This window comes from Monocercomonoides exilis, assembly GCF_001643675.1.
Source record: "Monocercomonoides exilis strain PA203 chromosome Unknown scaffold2-2631571, whole genome shotgun sequence".
Taxonomy (NCBI): domain Eukaryota; phylum Preaxostyla; order Oxymonadida; family Polymastigidae; genus Monocercomonoides; species Monocercomonoides exilis.
This window is the reverse complement of record NW_027150547.1, coordinates 1,480,725-1,500,814: the sequence shown is the minus strand read 5'-3', so window position 1 is coordinate 1,500,814 and position 20,090 is coordinate 1,480,725. Positions and strand designations below refer to the sequence as shown.

At 37.1% G+C, this 20,090-nt stretch overlaps 2 protein-coding genes across 2 annotated transcripts; both read left to right on the top strand.

Annotated features, from left to right (window-relative positions):
* Positions 1 to 59: 59 nt before the first annotated feature.
* MONOS_1137 (putative 200 kDa antigen p200) lies at positions 60 to 14,936 on the top strand (the record flags this gene model as incomplete). The annotated part of the gene is made up of 4 exons (XM_067863895.1): positions 60 to 272; positions 337 to 460; positions 524 to 985; positions 1,084 to 14,936. 4 exons carry the CDS (start codon positions 60 to 62, stop codon positions 14,268 to 14,270), a joined length of 13,986 nt encoding a protein of 4,661 aa, XP_067735844.1. The 3' UTR covers positions 14,271 to 14,936.
* A 238-nt stretch (positions 14,937 to 15,174) lies between these two features.
* Positions 15,175 to 18,322, top strand: MONOS_1138 (uncharacterized protein). Its single transcript, XM_067863905.1, has one exon. The coding sequence runs from the start codon at positions 15,268 to 15,270 to the stop codon at positions 17,719 to 17,721; it is 2,454 nt and encodes an 817-aa protein (XP_067735843.1). The 5' UTR covers positions 15,175 to 15,267; the 3' UTR covers positions 17,722 to 18,322.
* Positions 18,323 to 20,090: the final 1,768 nt, after the last annotated feature.

Here is a 20,090-nt window from a genome sequence, read left to right as displayed (position 1 = left end):
TTTAGATTCACGATTGAAAATTTTAATATGGGCAACATAATGATCTGAATTGGTTGTTGATGTCATTTCTATGGAAAAGTGTGGCTTCTTTAACCAAAGGCACTGCAAAGGCTATAGGAAAAACAGTGCAATTTGTTGGAGGGGGAATTAAATCTGGTGCAAAGCATGTATTACTTCACAGAACTGGGATTAATTGGGGAGATTATTTCCAAGGCAATATCTCTCAATTATTATCTACAGGATCAACAGAAACATTCACCTTAAATACCACAGTGTGATAATTTTAGGAATTCTTAAACATTTATGATCCATCAAAATTTTGAAAAAATATATTAGTTTTTGAATCAAAAACTAAAAGGACTTCCTTTCAAGTTGGAATATGGTTGCTTTCAAAATCCACAATTTTCTTTCCCTGCCTCGCTTACTGTTCCTTTGGCATATCTTGTTTTATCGCAAAATAGTTTGATTTTTTATGCTTTTTCTTTGAGGCTTGCTCACTTTTATTTTAATAACTAACTTATAGATGAAATGTCAAATGAAGAGAATGTTAAGTCTTCAAGTAATGAAGCTTCTACAGAATCAGTGCAGACTGATATTTTGCAATCTCTTAATGGATTTATTCGATTTCTTATTTTCTTCTTGCTCCGCAGCGGGAAAATAACACTGACAGCTGTATCTATTGTAATCAGGAATTCTTTGCCCAATGCGCAACCTCAAAAGATGCCATTATCAATCAAGGGCTATCCTCTACCTCGTGTTGGCGATGTTCTGATAAATGTTGGTTGCTTTTTTCTCAGTGCTCCTGATGCAGGTATTAGGATGGAGGCAATTCCAGAAATGGGAGATGAGAAAAAAAGAACGCAGTGGTCCTCTGCATGGACAAATAGGGAAATGATAGACGCAGTTACGAAAGAATGGAAAACTGCTGTTGATTCATCAGTACAGATCAGAGATTTAACTGTTAGTATTGTTGGATCATCTCAAGGTGTGACCTTTTCCTCTGATTGAGTATTTTTATGTGAATTTTTTTAATGTTTCACATCAAAAACTGAACATTGTACAAAAATTATTTTTTACGATCAGATGAACAACCTTCACTACAGCTGTCTCTGACAACTCTAACTTTGCTTATTTCAGCTCTTTTCCACTCAACATCATCTACCAACCGCACATCGTCTGCCTCAGCATCGTCTTCTGATAATCCTTCCTTAACAGGGGAATATTTAGAAGCTGGAGGAGTCGACTCTGACGAGCCTACTCATTTCGCATCGTCAAGTGCCTCCAGCTCAGCTTCTGCTTCTTCTTCCTCTTCTTCTGCATCATCATCATCTTCTTCTTCATCTTCTTCTTCTTCTTCTTCTTCTGTCTCATCATCTCCCAACCAGCCTTCACAGAGCAAAGCATCTGTGCTTCCTCCAATCAACTCGTTCGCATTCGCCTCTCTGTCTGACTTCCGCGTCTATCTCCATTTTGGCCATATGCACACCAGACTCACAATTGGAGGGGTTAGAAATGCTCTGCGCCTTTTCGATTTGTATTCAATGAAAAAGGGGAAACAGGTAAAAATGATTGGAAAGAAAGGGAATGTGGCAGTAGCAGCAAAAGAAGAAGAAAGCAAAGTGAGTGAGAATAAGAGTTCAGTCAAGGAAGTTGAGAAGGTAAGAAATGATATCAGAACAGAAGAAGAAGAAGAAGAAGAAGCAAAAGAAGAAAAAGAAACAAAATCGAAGGAAAAGAAAGAACAAAGCAGAAGTGGTAAAAAAGAAGCTGAAGCTACTAAAAAAGACGATGAAAGAAAAGAAATTGAAGAAAAAAAGGAACAGAAAGAGAAAGAAAGTGAAGAAACAGCGCAAAACGAACAAGAAATACCGAAACCTCTTGGCACAACAGATATGATTGAAAAGAAAGAACAAGAGAAAGAGAAAGAGAAAGAGAAGTCGAAAGAGAAAGAGGAGGATCAAGATAAGGAAAACGAGAAAGAAAAAGAGGAGGAGAAGGATAAAGAAGAGATTCAAGAAGAAGACAAAGAAAAGAAAGAAAAAGAAAAAGAAAAAGAACCAGAAAACGAATGGACGAACCAAGAGACAGAGGTGGAGACAGGAGCAACCGATTCAGAGTTTGTGGGTGAAACATGCACAGATAGGGAAGGTGAAACAGAAAGAGAAGAGAAAGAAAAGGAAGAAGGCAACAGCTCAGCTAAAAGAGGGGAAGAAGAAGGAGAAGGAGGAGAAAAAGGAGAAGAAATCAAAGAAGAGAAGAAGAAAGAGAACCAGAGAAGGAAAAGCGGGAAGGAGAGGAAGAAGGCGAAATCGAAGGAGTACTGGAAGCTTGTGAAGGAGAAGAAGAAGCAGAAGAAGGCGATGATGGCGCAGGCTGTGAAGGAGATGGAAGACAAGAAAGAAGAAAAGGAAGCAGTTGAAGAGGAAGGGGAAAAGGAAGAAGGAGGAGAAGGAGAAAGAGAAAGAGAAGAAGGGAAAGGAGAAGAAAAAGAAGGAGAAAAAGAAGGAGTTGGTGATGCAATACAAGCAAACAGAGTAGAAGAAGGAAAAGAAGAAATAAAAGCATCGATAAAAAATGAAGATGGTCAAATAAAGAAAGAAGGAGAAACAGAAGGAGAAGCAAACGTGGAGCTGGAAAAAGATGAAGAAGGAGAAAGAGAAAGAAAAAGAGAAGGAGAAAAAGAAGAAGGGGAAAAAGATGAAGAAGAAATCGAAGAAGAAGAAGAAGAAGAAGGGGAAGTAATTGATGAGCAGAAGATGATAGCGCTGCTGCTGTCAGAATTTGAGAGTGTGGAAGAGGCAGATGTCGATACGTTCTTTTCGAGTGTGTTCAGAATGAATGAGAAGGTGATGGAGGCAGTGATGGGTGAGGAGGGGGAAGAAGAAGAAGAAGAAGAAGGGGAGGAGGAGAAGATGGGAAAGACAGGAAAAGTTGAAAAGATAGATGAAAATGAATGGAATGCTTCGACTGAAGAGAAAAAACAAAGACAAAATGGAATTTCTGGTTCAGAAATTTCAGCAGCTGAAGGTTCGAGTTCATTGGATGATGTTGAAGATGATGATGAAGGAGTGTTAGTGGATAAGATCACTGGACATGAAGAAAGCAACAAATCTGAAGAAGCAGCAGAACACAAAGAAACAAGTAAGACAATAATAATCAAAGAAGGAGAAGGAGAAGAAGAAGATGATGATGATGATCACTTTCTTGAGCAGACGTTTCAGATTGAAGATTATTTTCCTTCTGAGCCAACCACACCCACCGATTTTGAGTCAGTTGATGTTGATTCTCTCCAAATGCTAAACGAAAAAACTGAAAAAACTGAAAAAACCACAAAATTTTCAAACGAATGTGATGATGGCAACACAAAACCTGCTTCTTTGCTGAATTCCACAGAAAGCAATGAGAACAATCAACATTCTCTTTCTCCAGCACAGTCAGAGGGAAATCCACAAGAAGAGAAGCAAAATGAAGAGAGCCAGCAATTTGATGTATCAGACTTCCGTTTCGTGCACAAGCAGCACAGATCTCGCAGCACATCTTCTTCCTTTTCTTCTTTCTCATCTTCCTCTTCTTCCTCTTCTCCCGTTTCTTCTCCCCTTTCCTCTTCCTCCTCTTTATCCAATTCTTTATCTTTATCTCAATCCAAATCCAAATCCACTCGCCCTGCCAAACACAAGTCTGCCTTGTTCTCTCTGCGCAACCTGAGCAAAGTGAGTCTTGTTCCGTCAGACGCCATTTCTCGCCCTGTTTCAATGCGCTCTTTGAGAAGACTGCATCGCGAAGACATCATCCGAATGCGGACACCGCATTGGCTGAAGGGAAACAGCAGTGAAGGTATTTTAACTGCTTCGGGGAATTTGATTGAGGATGCGTTGGCTCAAAACAAGAATTCCGGAGCGAGTGATAATTCTTCGTTGTCTTCTTCTTCTGCTGCTTCTTCTTCCTCTTCCTCTTCCTCTTTTCTTCTTCCTTCCCATCTGTCCTCTTATCTCTCATCTCTTCCAGAATTAGACGAGGTTTTTGACTCAATACACGACACACCCGAAAGCGATTCTTCAGAAGTGTTTGACAAAATAGACGAAGACAACGTTAAAAGCGAAAAGGAAGTTACAAAGAAAGGAGAAGAGGAAGAAAAAGAAGATTCAAAAAAAGAAGAGAAAGAGAAAGAGAAAGATAAAACAAAAGAAGACAAAACAGATAAAGCAAGCAGCGAAGACAGCACTTGTAGCGATAGCAGCAGCAGCAGCAAAAGCGAAAGTAAAGCAGCAAAAACATCAGCAGAAACATCAGAAGCTGTCAAAAAGGAGAATACCATTTCAAATGACGCTGTGAAGAACCCTCTTCCAAATGAGTACATTTACGACTCTGTCATCCACATGGTGTTTGATGGCATCACAATTGAAACTCCTTTTCTGTTATCTTCAAGCAATACTCATTATGTTACCCCTTCTCCTTCTCCTTCTTCATCTCCTTCTCCATTGCCTCGTGCATCTTCTAGTGAGCAAATTGCTTCAAATTCTTCTGAATCAATATATTCTTCTCCCCCTTCTTCTCCTTCTCTCTTTTTCTCTTCCGAACTCGAGCGAACGGAGCATCTGCGCTTCTCCTTTTCTCGCCTCGTGTTCTGCAGCGCCTTCCCAAAGAGGATGAAGTCAACCCAAGCGCCTTCGTCTTTCTCTCCCGAAGAGAAGAAAAAACACTTTTCAAAAGAGCTTTTTGTGTCAAAGTATCTTTCCCCCTCTCTCTTCCATTTGTCTATTGAATCACTTGCTGCTGACATTGCCACGCAGCCACTTTCTTCTTCTCTCTACAGGCCATTCACTTTGAACACCCCTTTCCCTGTTCAGTCGATTCTGCGCTCGTCTTATCCTTCTTCTTCTACTTCTTCTTCAAGTAACCACCCAGCACTTGCCTCTTCTCCTGTTCCACAATCATCGGCTTCTCCTCCTCTTCCTATGAATTCTTCTGCTTCTGCTTCGGCTTCGGCTTCGGCTTCGGCTTCTTCTACCTTTTCTCCTCTTTCATCTTCACTTGAAGATTCCTATCCAAGTGCGTCTTATCCTTCCTCTCCCTCTTCCTCTTCCTCTTCCTCCTCCTCATCATCTTCTTCTTCTTTCCTTCACATTTTCTCTCTCCCTGACAACTATGCAAAGAAGATGAGGCGAATCGAGTCTGCCAATCCTTCACTGACACAGTCCTCGGCTGTTCTGTATTTGGATGCTGCTTTCTATTCATCCTATCCAACATCGCCACTTGCCATGAGCATAACCAATCAGACGGGAAAAAGAATGACATCACAGATGGAAGAGGCAATGAAGATTCAAGGTAGCAATACAACGTCACGTGCTTCTTCTTCTTCTTCTTCTTCTTCTTCTATTTCTTCTTCTTTGTCCACAAAATCCATTGGAAACAAAGTGAAAATCGCGAATCCATCAATCTTGCCTCATCTTTCCGTCCAGTTGTTTGCCCAGCCATTTCGAGTAACTCTGCCAATCAATCTGATCCATCCGTTGATCACTCTCATTGACGCATTCACTTCTTTGTCTTCTTCTTCTCCTTCTTCTTCTTCTCAAACACAAAATGAGAAAGGCATTTCTTCAAGTCATTCATCTTCTGTTGAATTGTCTGAGTGTTCTTTGAATGAAAACTCAAATATAACTACAACTAAAACTGCAACTGCAATTGCACAAACAGAAGAGCAGTATCTTCAATCTACTTCAAAAAAACCATCTCGAATGTTTTTGGTTGGCATTCAGTTGAACCTTGACTGGGTTGGATTGGCATTTTTATTCCCTTCTACCTCTTCTTCTCCTCCTTCTTCATTTTCTCCTTCTCCTTCTTCTTCTTCTTTCTCTTCCACTTCATCCACATCCATTTCCTTTGCCCCTCTTCGCACAAGTTCACAGAGCAGCATTCGTTTTGTTGAACATCCGTCAGATCTCGCCAGCACTTCATCATCATCATCATCTTCATCTTCTTCTTCTTCTTCTTCTTCTTCTTCTTCTTCTTCTTCTTCTTCTTCTTCTTCTTCTCTTTTCTCTTCATTCAAACAGGACCCTCTCTCATCCCACCAGTACAGCCACATGCTCTGCGCCTCCTTTTCGAATCTTTCTGTTTTTGGCGCTTATCTTCATCCACCACATTCTCCACACTCTCCACAAATAACACAAACAACAGAGAATTCACCAGCTCAGCCACTTCTGTTCTATTCTTTGCCACAAGAAACCATAAAAAGGGAGAAGCAGCTTGTTTCAGAGGGAACTGAAGCATCTTCTGCTTCTGCTTCTGCTTCTTCATCATCATCATCTTCTTCTTCTTCTTCTGTTGTGTCTCAACCATCATTCACACTTCCTCTTCCTGTTTCTCCTTTCGTTCTGTCTCTTATCAACCACCGAATTGGACAAGAACCTGCAGATACGCCTGTCCAACTGACACATCTTCCATTCCTTCTTCATGTTATAAAAAGCGACAATAAACTTCTACCAATCAATCAACCTTCCTCTTTTGCTCGCATTTCATCATCTTCTTTTTCCTCTTCCTCTTCTTCCTCTTCTTCGTCCACCTCATCAACATCTGAACAATCTTACAATTCATTTGGTTCATTCCGCAATCCATTCATCATCCAATCAGAAGACAGTGCCAGCTCAATCATTTCTCTTCCTTCAAAGCAAACATTAGCTCCAGATAGAATTGTGCACAGTTTTCCTTCGCTCTGTTTTTCTGTCTCTTTCCATTCATTCACCTTTTTTGCACGTTCTTTGTCTTTCACACAACATTTACCAGCATCAACTGCTTTTTCTTCTCTTTCCTCTCATTCTTCTCTTTCATTCTCTCCCCCTCACTCACATCATCTGAACACTTCGCAAACATTTCATTCTTCTTCTCTTTCGTCTGACTGGATGAATCATTCGCTCCCTCGTCTGTGCTATTTCTCGCCCGCTGACAAAACGCAGCTCCCAATTCTGCTCATCGATAGAATGACAACTGTATCTTTTGTTCTTCCAAAGATGAATGGTAAGAATTCGAACACGAAAAACGGAATTTCTAAAGTTAATTGCGCTAATAAAAGTATATCGGCTTCTGCTTCTTCCTCTTCTTTCTCCTCTTCTTCCTCACTTTCATCAGCGTCAGAGCGTCCTGCCCCGCTTATCCTCGATGCTGCTGAAGAATCTGATCCTTCTGCTTTTTCAGCAGCCACACAGAAGCTGAATTCTCACCACTCGCTTTTGCAGCACATTCAAAAGTGCTCCAAAGAAAATGCTATTTCTTTTGCCGAAAAGGACAAAAACCACAAAGAATTCGAGAGAAAAGAAGAGAAATTCCAAAGTTTAATTGCAGATAACGTTCTGTTATCCAATGCTGATCAAAAGGAAAGCAATGAGCTTGCTTCTATTCACGTAAAACTGCCAAATGTTTACATCTTTTTGGATATTACACCCTTAGACGATTCAACAACTGATAATGAAAACAAGAAGAAAACAAACAACAACCACAAATCAAAGAACACAATGGATTATGAAGACGATGATAGCTTTGAAGAAGAAGAAGAAAGAGGAGAAAGAGGAGGAGAAGCAAAGGTAGAAGCAACAGGAATGTCTCCATTGATATTCAATTCGCTTTCACTTTTGCAGATTGTAAAGGATACACTAAGCTCAATTACTTCACTGAGTGATCTGATTGCGACAGAACGAAAATTAAAGAGGAGAGAAACAAAGCGGCAGGAACTAGCGCTCAGCAGCTGCAGCGGAGGCCAATCTTCTAATAAAACATCAGAAGTTCTGTCAAAGCAAAGAGCAGAAGAAGAGATTTCTCCACCGATTTCTATCAGAATCAAAGTGGAGTTTGTGCAATCATCGCTGAATTGTGTGCTTTTGCCTTCTCTTGCTTCGATAAGAGCATTTGGCCCTTCTGTTGAAGCTGTTTTATTACTCCATGCTCCTTCAAAGCAGTTGATGCACAATTTATCTGAATCTTCTTCTAGTTCTGCTTCTGCTTCTGCTTCTGCTTCATCTTCCACCTCTTCTTCTTTTTCATCATTGTCAACTTTGTCTTCTCAGCAGGAGCAAACTTGCTATTCAACATGCATCTTATTAAGTCTGACTGCTGATTGGATCTCAATGGTTGCAGGAGTGGAAGAGCATCATGTTCCTATCATTTCTCCTTCTCCAGTTCTGATTGACGGCTTAAATTCCAACATTAGAAATGCTACATCGCCTTCTTTTGCTTCCTCATCTTTATCCACCTTTGGCTGGTACAATAATGTTCAAAAGAAGTTCGAATCTGCACCAGTGTATCCATTGAAGGCAATTACCCTTTCTTGTTTTATAAGCTTGTTAGAGTCTTCATGTCAGTCAACGCTTTCTTCTTCCTCTTCCTCTTCCTCTTTGCCTAAATCACACAAAGCACCACTTTCTGTTCCTCCTCTTCTTTTGAGCATTTCAGGGCTTGTCAAACAATCAGAAGTTTTCGTTTCGCCTGCGACTTTTTCTCTTGTTGAAGATATTATCTCGACAGTTGATAGTCTTATTCCAATTTTGGAAGATTTTGTTGTTAAGAAATCGGTGAAACTGAAGCGAAGGGGTCACAAAATCACAGCTGTGATGGCAGAAGCAGACGAAACACAAGCAAAGCCGCTTATACACGCACACATTTTGGGAGATGATGTTGTTGCTTTTGCAGATCCGCTCAATCACTTCGTGCTGCGCTTGAAACAAGAGCAGGAAAAGGAGCTTCTGGATAGATGGGACATGTTAATTTCTGGAAGGAAAAGAAGAAAGCTGTCAAAAGAAACGTTGATGCAGAAGAGGAAGAAGAATGTTTCGTATCCCATCTTTTTCCTTCCTGCTCTTCATACTCCTGATTCTCTCGATTACAACTCATACGTTCAAATGTGTTCAATGTACAGAAACATAATCGATCGGACCGAATCTTTATCAGCATTTTCAACAAGCTCTCTGCAAAATCGCACGCCTTCTCAAATTTTGTTTGGTTCCGTGCCGTCTTCTGTTGATCATGCATCTCCAGTCATTTCTGTTCTCTTGCGTTCTGTTGAGGCTTGCTGGATGTCGCATAAGCTGCAGAATCAGTGGGAGTTTGATGCTCGGAATGGAAGATACCACATCATCGATGATGCGGCCTCAAATTCAATTTCTTCAAAGCTTAGAAATGCTTTTAATTCCTCAATGTCAGAAAATGATGTGGAAGCAACAAAAGATGAGAGCAAGAAGCTTGGAGATAAGGGAAATTTGAAAAACGATGAAGAAAAAGTTACTTCTTTGCCTCGCTCAGTTGTTAATTTGTTTGATTTTGAGCCACTTCGCTTCAAAGTCGAACTGGCTGAGGTTATGATGCTGAATTCTGTTCTTTCATCTGATTCAAAGGGAAACCTCAATTCTTTGTCATATCCTCGTTCACCGGTGTTATCTTATCAGCCATCTCTTCCACTAAATCGCTCTGAGCAGCTGCATCAAAATACCAACCTCAATGACTTCTCAACAAAATACTTACCTCATTTCATCCGACTTTCGTTGAGCAGCGGAAATTCAGTCAACACACAGAATGTTGAATCTCCAATTTCTTTGATAGTTGAAAATGCAGACAAAAATGATAGCAGTACACCTGAAAACGTGTCTCAGTTAAGCGATGTCTGTTCTCCTTCGCAAAGTGATACTCCTCGCTATTCTGTAAGTCATACGACAATATCTGAACTTCCTTCTCTGCTGCAGGCATCTTCTCGTCTGCGTTCTAACTTAATTAACGGAGGCTTCACTCCAGTTGGAAGAGCGCAACACTTCAATGGCTCACTTTCAAACGCATCTCTTCGAAATGAAGAAAAAGAGTATTTGGTCTATTTAATGACGCGGCTTTTGTTGGATACAATAAGGAACAAAGAAATAAAACAGAAGCGGAAGGTGCTGAGAGAAGAAGAAAAATGTCAGAATGCTGAGGGTTCTGATGCATCAAATATGTCATTAATGGAAGAAGCTGTGTCTGAGTCGTTAGATTCTGCTGGTGATCTTGCTCCTTTCGTGTCCATCGATCCTTTCCTTTCTCCAGAGCTTGTCTCATGTGCGAATAAGATACAAAAGCTTGTTAGTCGTCCATTATTCCTCGAACTTAACATTCCTTCTGTCACATCGAAAATTGATGCAGAACAAGTTGGCTCATTAATTCTGTTTATTCAGCAGATTGTCAGAATGGTAAATAACAAGACACTTAACTTCTTTGGAAGAGGGTATCCACTTTCTCATCCTTTGCTTCGAGCTCAAAAGGGAAAGCCTATAAAAGAAATTTTGAATTTATCATTAAGTGATATTATTTCAACGCAAACAAGGAGAGATTCAAGAAATAATCGCACAAAGCTAACACTTGAAAAGAACACTGAAGCATCCTTTACAGATTTGTGCGATGAAGATTCGCCAAATGTGACTGAAAGCAATTCTTCTTCATCTCTTATTTCAGATCTTTATCCTTCATCTCGTTCTTCTTTGGATGTGTCCCATCTTCTTCTCCGCGCAGCCAGTCATCCGCCTCACAAGTTTCCATTCTCAACGATATCATCGTCATACAATGCGTCATCTCACAAGGAAAGAAAAGAGTATCCAAAAAGCGTTGCTTCCACGGAGCTGAATGCAATGCTGTCGGTGATGAAGAATGGGGAGAAGCTTTCTGAGAAAGTGCGAAATGATCTGCTCCACAAAGAAGAAGAAATGCCTTATTCAATCGAGTTATTTGCAGGAGAAGAGCAGTGGGAAAAACTAATCACACAAATTGATCAAGAAACTCAACAGATGAATATCAGATCAACTCCAAGAAAGGAGTTCGTTGGGAAGTGTCACTTTAAACAATTGTTCAAGCAACACAACAAGGAGGATTCTGTAGCCAAGCAAGAGGGTGCGCAATCAAATAGCCGAAATAATAGAGAGGAAGTTCCGTTGCACCTGTCAGGAAGAAATGTTCCTTGTCTAACAACCATATACAGAAAAGCGGATTCTAAGCTCTCTGGCGCGAATATAACAAATGAAACTAGGTCCAGCCTTATGGATGCAATGAGCAATCAACTTACGGGCATTGCAAGTGACGAAGCCAATGTTAGCAGCACTTCTCTGTCATCATATTCTCAAAATGAAGATATTTCAGATTCGTCTCCAACTGTTTTGTCACCTCTTTCTGATCAAGAGTTGGATAGTTCTTTTACTCATATATCTGAATTTGCATTTCCGGAAGGCTCAAATTCAACAGAAATCTCTTTACAGTCCACAGATAACACAATTGCTTTAGATGGTGAATGTCCTAATCTTTCAGAGCCTCAAACAATCGGAAGCATTGTTGAGACAGCTGAAAAGAGTGAATTTCACCCATCGTCTTTAAAGCCTCTTTCAAAAGAAGTTGTTTCACAGCCTTTATCTTCGAGTTCTTCTGCTTTATCATCATCATCAGTGTTATCTTCACCACTTACTCCTACCAGATCACATGAACTAACCAATCTCCATTATCAGCAAACATACACTAATAATGCTCATCCTCCACCTCCTCCAACAGGCACCCTTCTTCCTTCTGGAGCCCCACGTCCGCCTATCCTTCTTTCTCTTCACATTGAAATTGGAAAGGTTGTGGCTGATGTTTTGTTACCTTCTTATGCAGCGACTATGAATTCAGAAGGATCCTCAATTTCTTCAAATCCTTCGCCAGTTTATTCAAATGATTATGTTGAATTGATATTGAATGATGCATCAATTCATGTAGATGCGTTTAGGCAACCGAATTGCCTTTGCAATCTGAACGGATCTTTTGCTGAGATGAAGCAAAATATTCGATCGTCTACAGATTCTTTATTACGTCTTTCGCATGATGATGAAGCAAATCTAATGAATTCTTATCCAAAATCTGTTGTGGATTTAGTTCTTGGTGGGTTTGTGGTTCGCGATTTTAACAAAATTTCAAGAAGTTTAACCGAAAATGATGGCTTGCGTTCAAATGATCCATATTCGTTGATAGTGACCTCAATTCCTCTTTCTGTGATAGAAAATGAAGAAATGACAAAGATTGTTGGAAAAAGAAAGGATGAAATCCACAAACTGATTGTTCAACCAACTCCAATCAGCACTTATCCAGCTAAGTCTCTTGATCAATCGGAACAGCATCCTCAAGAAGAACCTGAACACCATACATTGTATCCACATCCCTTGTATATACCCAGATGTATGAGTGATTTCTGCCTTCCTCGCTCGTCTGTGCATCCATTTCCAGGTCAAGATAGCAATTTATTTAAGGACGGAATGCTTCATTCGCCTCCTCGATTTGCTGTGCACAATGCATATGCTTCTCAGAATCAAGCTGCTTTGACAAAAGAAAGTCAGGCGAAAACAAAGGCTCCTTCTTCGTTGAACTCATCTTTAACTTTTGATAAAAACAAATCTCAAACTTCAACGATGCAAGAGCCAAATGCTCGATTTTTAAAAAGCCAAGGATCTTTGTCTGGAAGTTCAGTAAGTTTTGTGGAAGCTGTCTCCCGGGCAATGCCATCCACGGCTTCTTACGAAACGCTCACTTCTTTCCATATTGAAACTCATTCAATGATTGGCGATTCTGCAGAACCTCTGAGCGTAAACTACGCAAATATCCATCTTCCATCGCCTTTGGCTGTCAATTTAAATGAGAAAACTGTGTATAATTTGATACTATTTGGCACTTTGTTAAAGAATTTTATCGAAAAAGAAACTGAAGAAATAAATACAAATGCAAAAGCTAAAAAAATAAAGAGTAGCAAAGAGAAAGAAAAGGAAGACAAACAAATACAAATTCAGCATCCTATTGATTCTTCAAAAGAAGCGAAAACGCACATGCAAAAGCTGTTGACCGAACCTTTCTCAAGTTCAGGCTTTAGTCGTATCACAGAAGCATATGCAAATGATAAAACGAACGTGGATGGATTAAATGAAGATATTTCTTCAATTAAATATGATGAAAGCCTTATATATTCATATCCTTCTTTTATATCAGCCGCAAAAATGAAAGCTGCGTCCAATATCGGAAATGAAAAGCAAGGAACATCCCCACCAGGTTATTTAATTTCGTTTCACATCGATCAAGCAACTTTGTTTTTTTCATACAGACCTGATAAAATCAATGCGAATGATACTGGGAATGATTTATCTAATGAGACTCCAACAGATGGGAAACTATCTTCGTCTGCCACAAATGCAGATGGCAAAGCACATCCCTCTTTTTTGACTTCCTTAATAAATAGAGACATACCAAAAATTGTGATGGCAATTTTGCCTACATTAAACTGTTCTCGTGTGGTGATACCTGAAACAACATCTCTTTTTGTTGACGGCTCTCTTCCATCTGGATTTATTAGTGTGTTCAGCGGAAATAACATGAAACAATTTCTGATGTTGAATGTCTTACCTGCAGCTGAAGGGGTTCCTTTCCTTAGAGGCATAGCAGCAATTGCATCCCGCTCAGCTGCTGTCAAATCGTCTGTTCAAAATCGTTTGAAGAAAGGAGAGTATTTAGATGCCTTAAAAGATGGATCTGTGAATTTGGGGAAACTGTCTTTAGAAGTATTTGGCCGTCTCTTGCAGCCACTGTTTCAAGGAGGATCATCTTTGTTTGGATGGCTTGAAGGAAAGAAAGAGCAAAAAACATCTAATAGCAAAGAAAGAAGCGAAATTAAATTGTTAGAAGCGAAAGAATCAAGAAATGTCGATGAGATAACGAGAGAAAATGAAGAAGAGGAAGAGGAAGAGGAAGAAGAGGAAGAAGAATTTGATGTTTTGGTACAGAATCAAGGAGGAGATGATGGAACGGAAGAGGAAATGATTGAACAATACAATAAATTAACTGGAAGCGAATCAACTTCAACTATAAAATCTAACTTTAGATCATATTTTCAATATGTGAATAAAGGTTTAAAGGCTGGTGTGAAAGCTGTTGCAGGAGGATTGAAGACTGGAATGGAGAAAACTGCTTCAGTGCTTGAGGAATACACTCCTTCAAAAGCATTTGTTTCGAAAATTAATTCAATTTGTTGTCAAAGTAATTCCGAAATGCAGCAAAAAGATGTTCTCACAAAAATTGATTTGTCAAGCGATCAAGAGATGTTGATAATAAGAGAAAAGAGTAATTTTGGAGTATTCCCTTCAGAACAAAAAGAATACTTGCTATCTCAATTTGAAAGAGAGTCAGAAGGGATCCCATTACCTCTTGATCTTCTTGTTGACATATGGTCTTCTCCAACTCTTTCGATAAATTACAATGAATAAATCACCATTTTTCTTTTCTTTTTTTTTTTTTATCTTGAAAAACAGAATCATTCAATTATCTCGTTTGAATAATTGTCTGAACTTTATCACTTTTTTTAGTTTTATATTACTTTATTTTTGGAACTTTTTATTGAATTTTGTTTTTAATTTCACAAAATTTGTTGTTTCCGAGCAAAAAATAAGCTCTTAAATAAGCATAGAATCAATTATTTGTGATACTTTGCTTCAATGTGAAATTAATTTGCTTTTATTTGTTAAAGTTAGAATTTTTCAAAAGATTTTTTGTCAATTGTGTTAGACATGATCAAAATAGAGTGTGCTTTTTGAAACGAAGAAAATTTTTTGAAATTTTTCTTCAAAAATATTGCCTTTTCTGCAACTTCATGAGTCACTTTGCATTGTTCACAAATTTTTAAAATATTGTTTCTGTGAGCGAGTTTATTATTGTCCAATTTCTCCTATGCAAAAAGGTTGGTTCTCATTTTCTTTTTAATATCAAAAACAGTTTTTTTTGAACTATATAAAAGGATTTTTATTTCATTTTCTTCCGATTGAATGTTTTCAAATCTTTTTTTTTCAACGAAATTTTGTTTAATATTTTTAAAAATGTGACGAAATTTATTGTTTCAAGAATTTCGTTCCATACAGCGTTTTCAAAGAATTTTCTCAATTCTTTAATTTTTCAATGTTTTTTGTGCATTGTAATTTTTGACTTATTATTTTAAAAATTTTAGAAAAAGTTCGGAACAAATCTAAGTATTTTTCATCAATGCAAAAATTTTTCCAGATTCATGTCAGATACAGATGTTTTTTTCTTTTGGCTTCCATGCAAACAAATACGCAACTTTTGTTTAATCATTATTTTTTATATTAATAATTATTCCATTTAATTAATAATCGGCCCATAGTACGATATTTTTTGATCAAACTATTTCATTTCTTAAAACGCTTTGAACATCAATCAACCGTTATAAGAATTTGATATTTATCAATATAGATGGGAAATACAGAGAATTCTATGAATCTGAAGAGTGATGAAAATGAGAATACAAGGGCAATGGATTGGATCATGAAAGAGAAAACTGAACCTCCACTCGATTTGCGGGATGATATAGAACTTCGCAATAAAAGTGGATGGACAATAGCCATATTTTGGATAAGGTATATAAAAATAGAACCCCCAAAATGGATGAGGCATAACAATACACTAAAAGACATTAATGGATGGACAATGGCAATGCACTGGATCGAAAATGTCAAGACAGAACCTCCAGAATGGATGAGACATGGAAATTATCTTAAAGATAATGCTGGACTCACAATGGCTATGCTGTGGATACAAGAAGTCAAGACAGAGCCACCGGTATGGATGAGACACTATATCACACTTACTGATAATAATGGACAGACAATGGCAATGTATTGGATCAAAAATGTGAAAGCAGAGCCTCCTAAATGGATGTTGAATAACGTTACATTTAAGGATAATGATGGAAATACCATGGCCTTGCTATGGATACAAGAAGTAAAAACGATGCCACCAGAAAAGATTATGCATGGTAAAATACTTTTCAACAAGGATGAAAGGACGATGGCCATGAAGTGGATACAATTTGTAAAGACAGAACCACCAAGATGTATGAGACATGAAAACACAGTAAAAGATAAGGAAGGGAAAACAATGGCTATGCTATGGATTCAAGAAATCAAAACAGAACCACCAGAATGGATGAGGAATGAAATAACGCTTAAAGATAAAGATGGAAATACTATGGCCATGAACTGGATTTTATTTGTTAAAACTAATCCTTTAAAATGGATGAGCCATGACAAAGAACTTTTCAATAATTATGGGAATACGATGGCCATGTTGTGGGTACAAAAAGTGAGAACAGAACCGCCTGCATGGATGAGACATGACAGTGCACTTGTTGATAAAAAAGGTTGGACAATGGCCATGCACTGGATCGAGGTGAATCATTCGGATCCACCTGAATGGATGAAGCATAACATTTCACTAGTTGATAAAGATGGAGAAACAATGGCAATGAATTGGATTTCAAGAGTCAAAACAGAACCGCCCGAATGGATGAGGCATAACAATATTCGTAAAGATAAGGATGGCCGGACAATGGCAATGCATTGGATTGAGCATATTAAAACAGAACTACCGGAGTGGATGAAACATGACATCGCGCTTGGTGATAATAATAATGATACAATGGCTATGATATGGATCACTAATATAAAGACAGAACCTCCAGAATGGATGAGGCATGACAACACACTTGGCAACAAAAATGGAAAGACTATGGCAATGCACTGGATTACAAATGTCAAGACAAATCCACCTGATTGGATGAGACACGACATTTCTCTTGCTGATAGTGCTGGACATTCGATGGCCATGTTATGGATCAAAAATGTGAAAACGGAGCCGCCTGAGTGGATGAGGCATAGTGTTTCCCTTTGCGATAATACTGGAATGACAATTTCAATGCATTGGATCGAAAATGTTAAAACAGAGCCACCAAAATGGATGAAATTTGGGAGTATTGTCACTGATGATGGTACAATTACAATGGCTATGTTGTGGATAAGATATGCTAAAGCAGAGCCTCCTATATGTATGATGCATGATATTACATTTGCTGATAAAAATGGGAGGACGATGGCCATGTGGTGGATTGAACATGTCAAGACAGAACCACCAGAATGGATGAGACATCAAAAAATACGAAAAGATAAGGGTGGGCGAACAATGGCTATGCTGTGGATTGAACATGTTAAGACAGAGCCTCCTTTATGGATGATGCATGATATTGCGCTTGGAGACAATGATGGGATAACAATGGCCATGATATGGATTATTTGCTTGAAAACAGAACCTCCTGTAACATTGCGACAAAGTTTGACGTTAGGGGATAAGAACGGGAAAACAATGGCAATGCACTGGATTTCAAATGTTAAAACAGAACCTCCAGAATGGATGAGACATGACATAACATATAAAGATAAGGATGGAAATACTATGGCTATGCTATGGATACGAGAAGTCAAAACAATACCACCAGAATGGATGGTTCATTACCCTATGCTTGGAAATAAGAATGGAAATACAATGGCCATGTTATGGATTACAAATGTCAAAACAGAACCACCTGAACTGATTAATCATGATATCCTTCTTAAAGATTGCGATGGTTGGACAATGGCTATGTATTGGATCATTTGTGTGAGAACTGTTCCTCCAGAATGGATGAGACATGATGTTACACTTGCTGATAGTAATGGGCGGACAATGGCCATGCACTGGATAAGAATTGTTAAAACGGAACCACCAATGTGTATGTTACATGAAAAAACACTTAAGGATAAAAATGGGAAAACAATGGCAATGCACTGGATTGCAAATGTCAAAACAGAGCCTCCAGAATGGATGAAGACGTGAATAATCATCCAAGGACTTGTTTTAATTCATTGAAAGGATTTTTGATTTTTCATCTTTTCAACAGATATATGAATGAAAACCAAAGACTATATCTCAATGAAGCAAGATTCAATTCGTTTGTCATTCATCATTTGGAGGATTTCTACATCGTTCGATAAATATCTCTAATCATTTCATTCTCCATTCATTTCAATCTCTTACCATTACAATCTCTTGTCATTTCAATTTCTTTCCATTACAATCTCTAATCATTTCAATCTCTTACCATGTCAACTCTTGTCATTTCAATCTCTTACCATTACAATCTCTTGTCATTTCAATTTCTTTCCATTTTATTTTTATTAATTTTTATTTTCTGGCATCTGAAAATGATTTGATACATTACATTTTTGAATTTTCAATAAAATGTCAATTTTTAAACAATTTATAACACTTTGTAAGTAATTTTTCTTTCAAATTTCTCAAGTTTTTTCGTTAACATTTCAATCAAGTTATTTGAAACTTTATTCTTTGCATGATTGAAATACAGATAAATCCTTTCAATTTTCACTTCTGAAGTTCATTTGAACGATGAATCCCAAAATAAGTTAAAATGAGATAATTTGTCATCATTTTTATTTGAATTTCGAAAAATAATAAAAGAAAATAAATATCTATTTAACAATTTTATGAAAAAGTGAAGTTTTTTCCTAATGTTTAAAATGGAATATTATAATTATTATATTTTTTTTTATCATTTATTTGAAATATTTTTTTCAAGCAATTGTCCCATCAAATTTCATGAAAGTGATAAATTTGTTTAATAAATTGTGGCATTGTATTTGTTTGAAAGATCCAAAGCTTTGAAGAATCTGTTATTATAGCTTATCAAAAAATTATAATGTTCACTTTAGGCCAAATATTAACATTTTCAACTTTTCAAAAATAATGACACATATAAATGATGAGATTGAGAAAATTTTCAAGCAGATAGAAACAAATTGATTATAACTGTTTTTATAAATGAAAATTGAAAATTTGCATATCGTTTGTGTTCATAATGGGGGACACTTTTAATAACTGTGGACAGTGGAATTATCTCAAAGAACGTTGATATTTGCATTTCATCAATTAACCCAACAATTCCCTCAATGAATGCAAGCTTTTGTTGCACACATAAATGAAACAACTTGCTTCTTAGAAAAAAGAAAAAAACATTTTTTGTTTTCGGAGTAACTTTGAGAATTTTATTTCTTAGGGTTTCTCCGAAAATTCAAAAATGTTTTTTTCTTAATTCTGCAGATTTTTTCGGTTCACGCTCATGCAACTTCACAGAAATGTGTAAAATAGCATTATCAAATTATTTCCTCAGCTTTGGTGAAGTTGCATGAGCGTGAACCGAAATGAGATCAAGATATGAAATTTTTGGTTTATTTGAAAATTAAATGTTTGTGACTTTACAAAAATAATTACCCAGTTGTTTCATTTTTGTATATCTTATAAGTTCATATTCATTGAAGGAATAATTGGGTTTATTGTCAAAATGCAACAATCAACAGTTGTTGAGATAATTCCACTGTCCACAGTTATTGAAAGTGTCCACCATTATGAACACTGACTATTAATTTCTTTTATAAGACTTGATTTGGTCTGTTTAAACATGTTTTCAGTTTTTTTTGTTATATGTGTTCTTTACAAAAAAATCTTTAATGTCACATTTTCAGGGAAATTTCAGCACCATTAATTATTCAAATTTGGTTAACTTTATTATCCAAATTGTTTAACAAATTATTCAAACTTAATCAAATTGAATATTTTTTTCAAAAAATTTTTTGTGAAAAATTGGTTTTTGACCGAGTATCGGAATGTGATTTTAATATTGTATTCAGTCAATATTCGAAACAAAGATGAGGAATCGAATCTCTAATATCATTATTTGTTAATCAACATGAAAATTATTTAATTCATCAGAAAAAAACTATCTTCATGGAAATCTGATTATTTCCAAATAAATTAACCTCATTCTGTTGGATTTCACATTTCACAATCAAAAAAAATTGTTTGCATCATTTTTTCAAACTGAAAGAACAAAAAAATTCACAACAAAATAAATACATAAGTGCACTTTCAAAATTCTATAATTGTGTTTTATTGTTTTTCTAAATAAATGATAATACAACCAATTTTTTTTGATTGTGAAATGTGAAATCCAACAGAATGAGGTTAATTTATTTGGAAATAATCAGATTTCCATGAAGATAGTTTTTTTCTGATGAATTAAATAATTTTCATGTTGATTAACAAATAATGATATTAGAGATTCGATTCCTCATCTTTGTTTCGAATATTGACTGAATACAATATTAAAATCACATTCCGATACTCGGTCA

Coding starts and splice junctions, on each gene's coding strand:
- MONOS_1138 (XM_067863905.1), top strand. CDS start 15,268: ATGGGAAATACAGAGAATTCTATGAATCTGAAGAGTGATGAAAATGAG.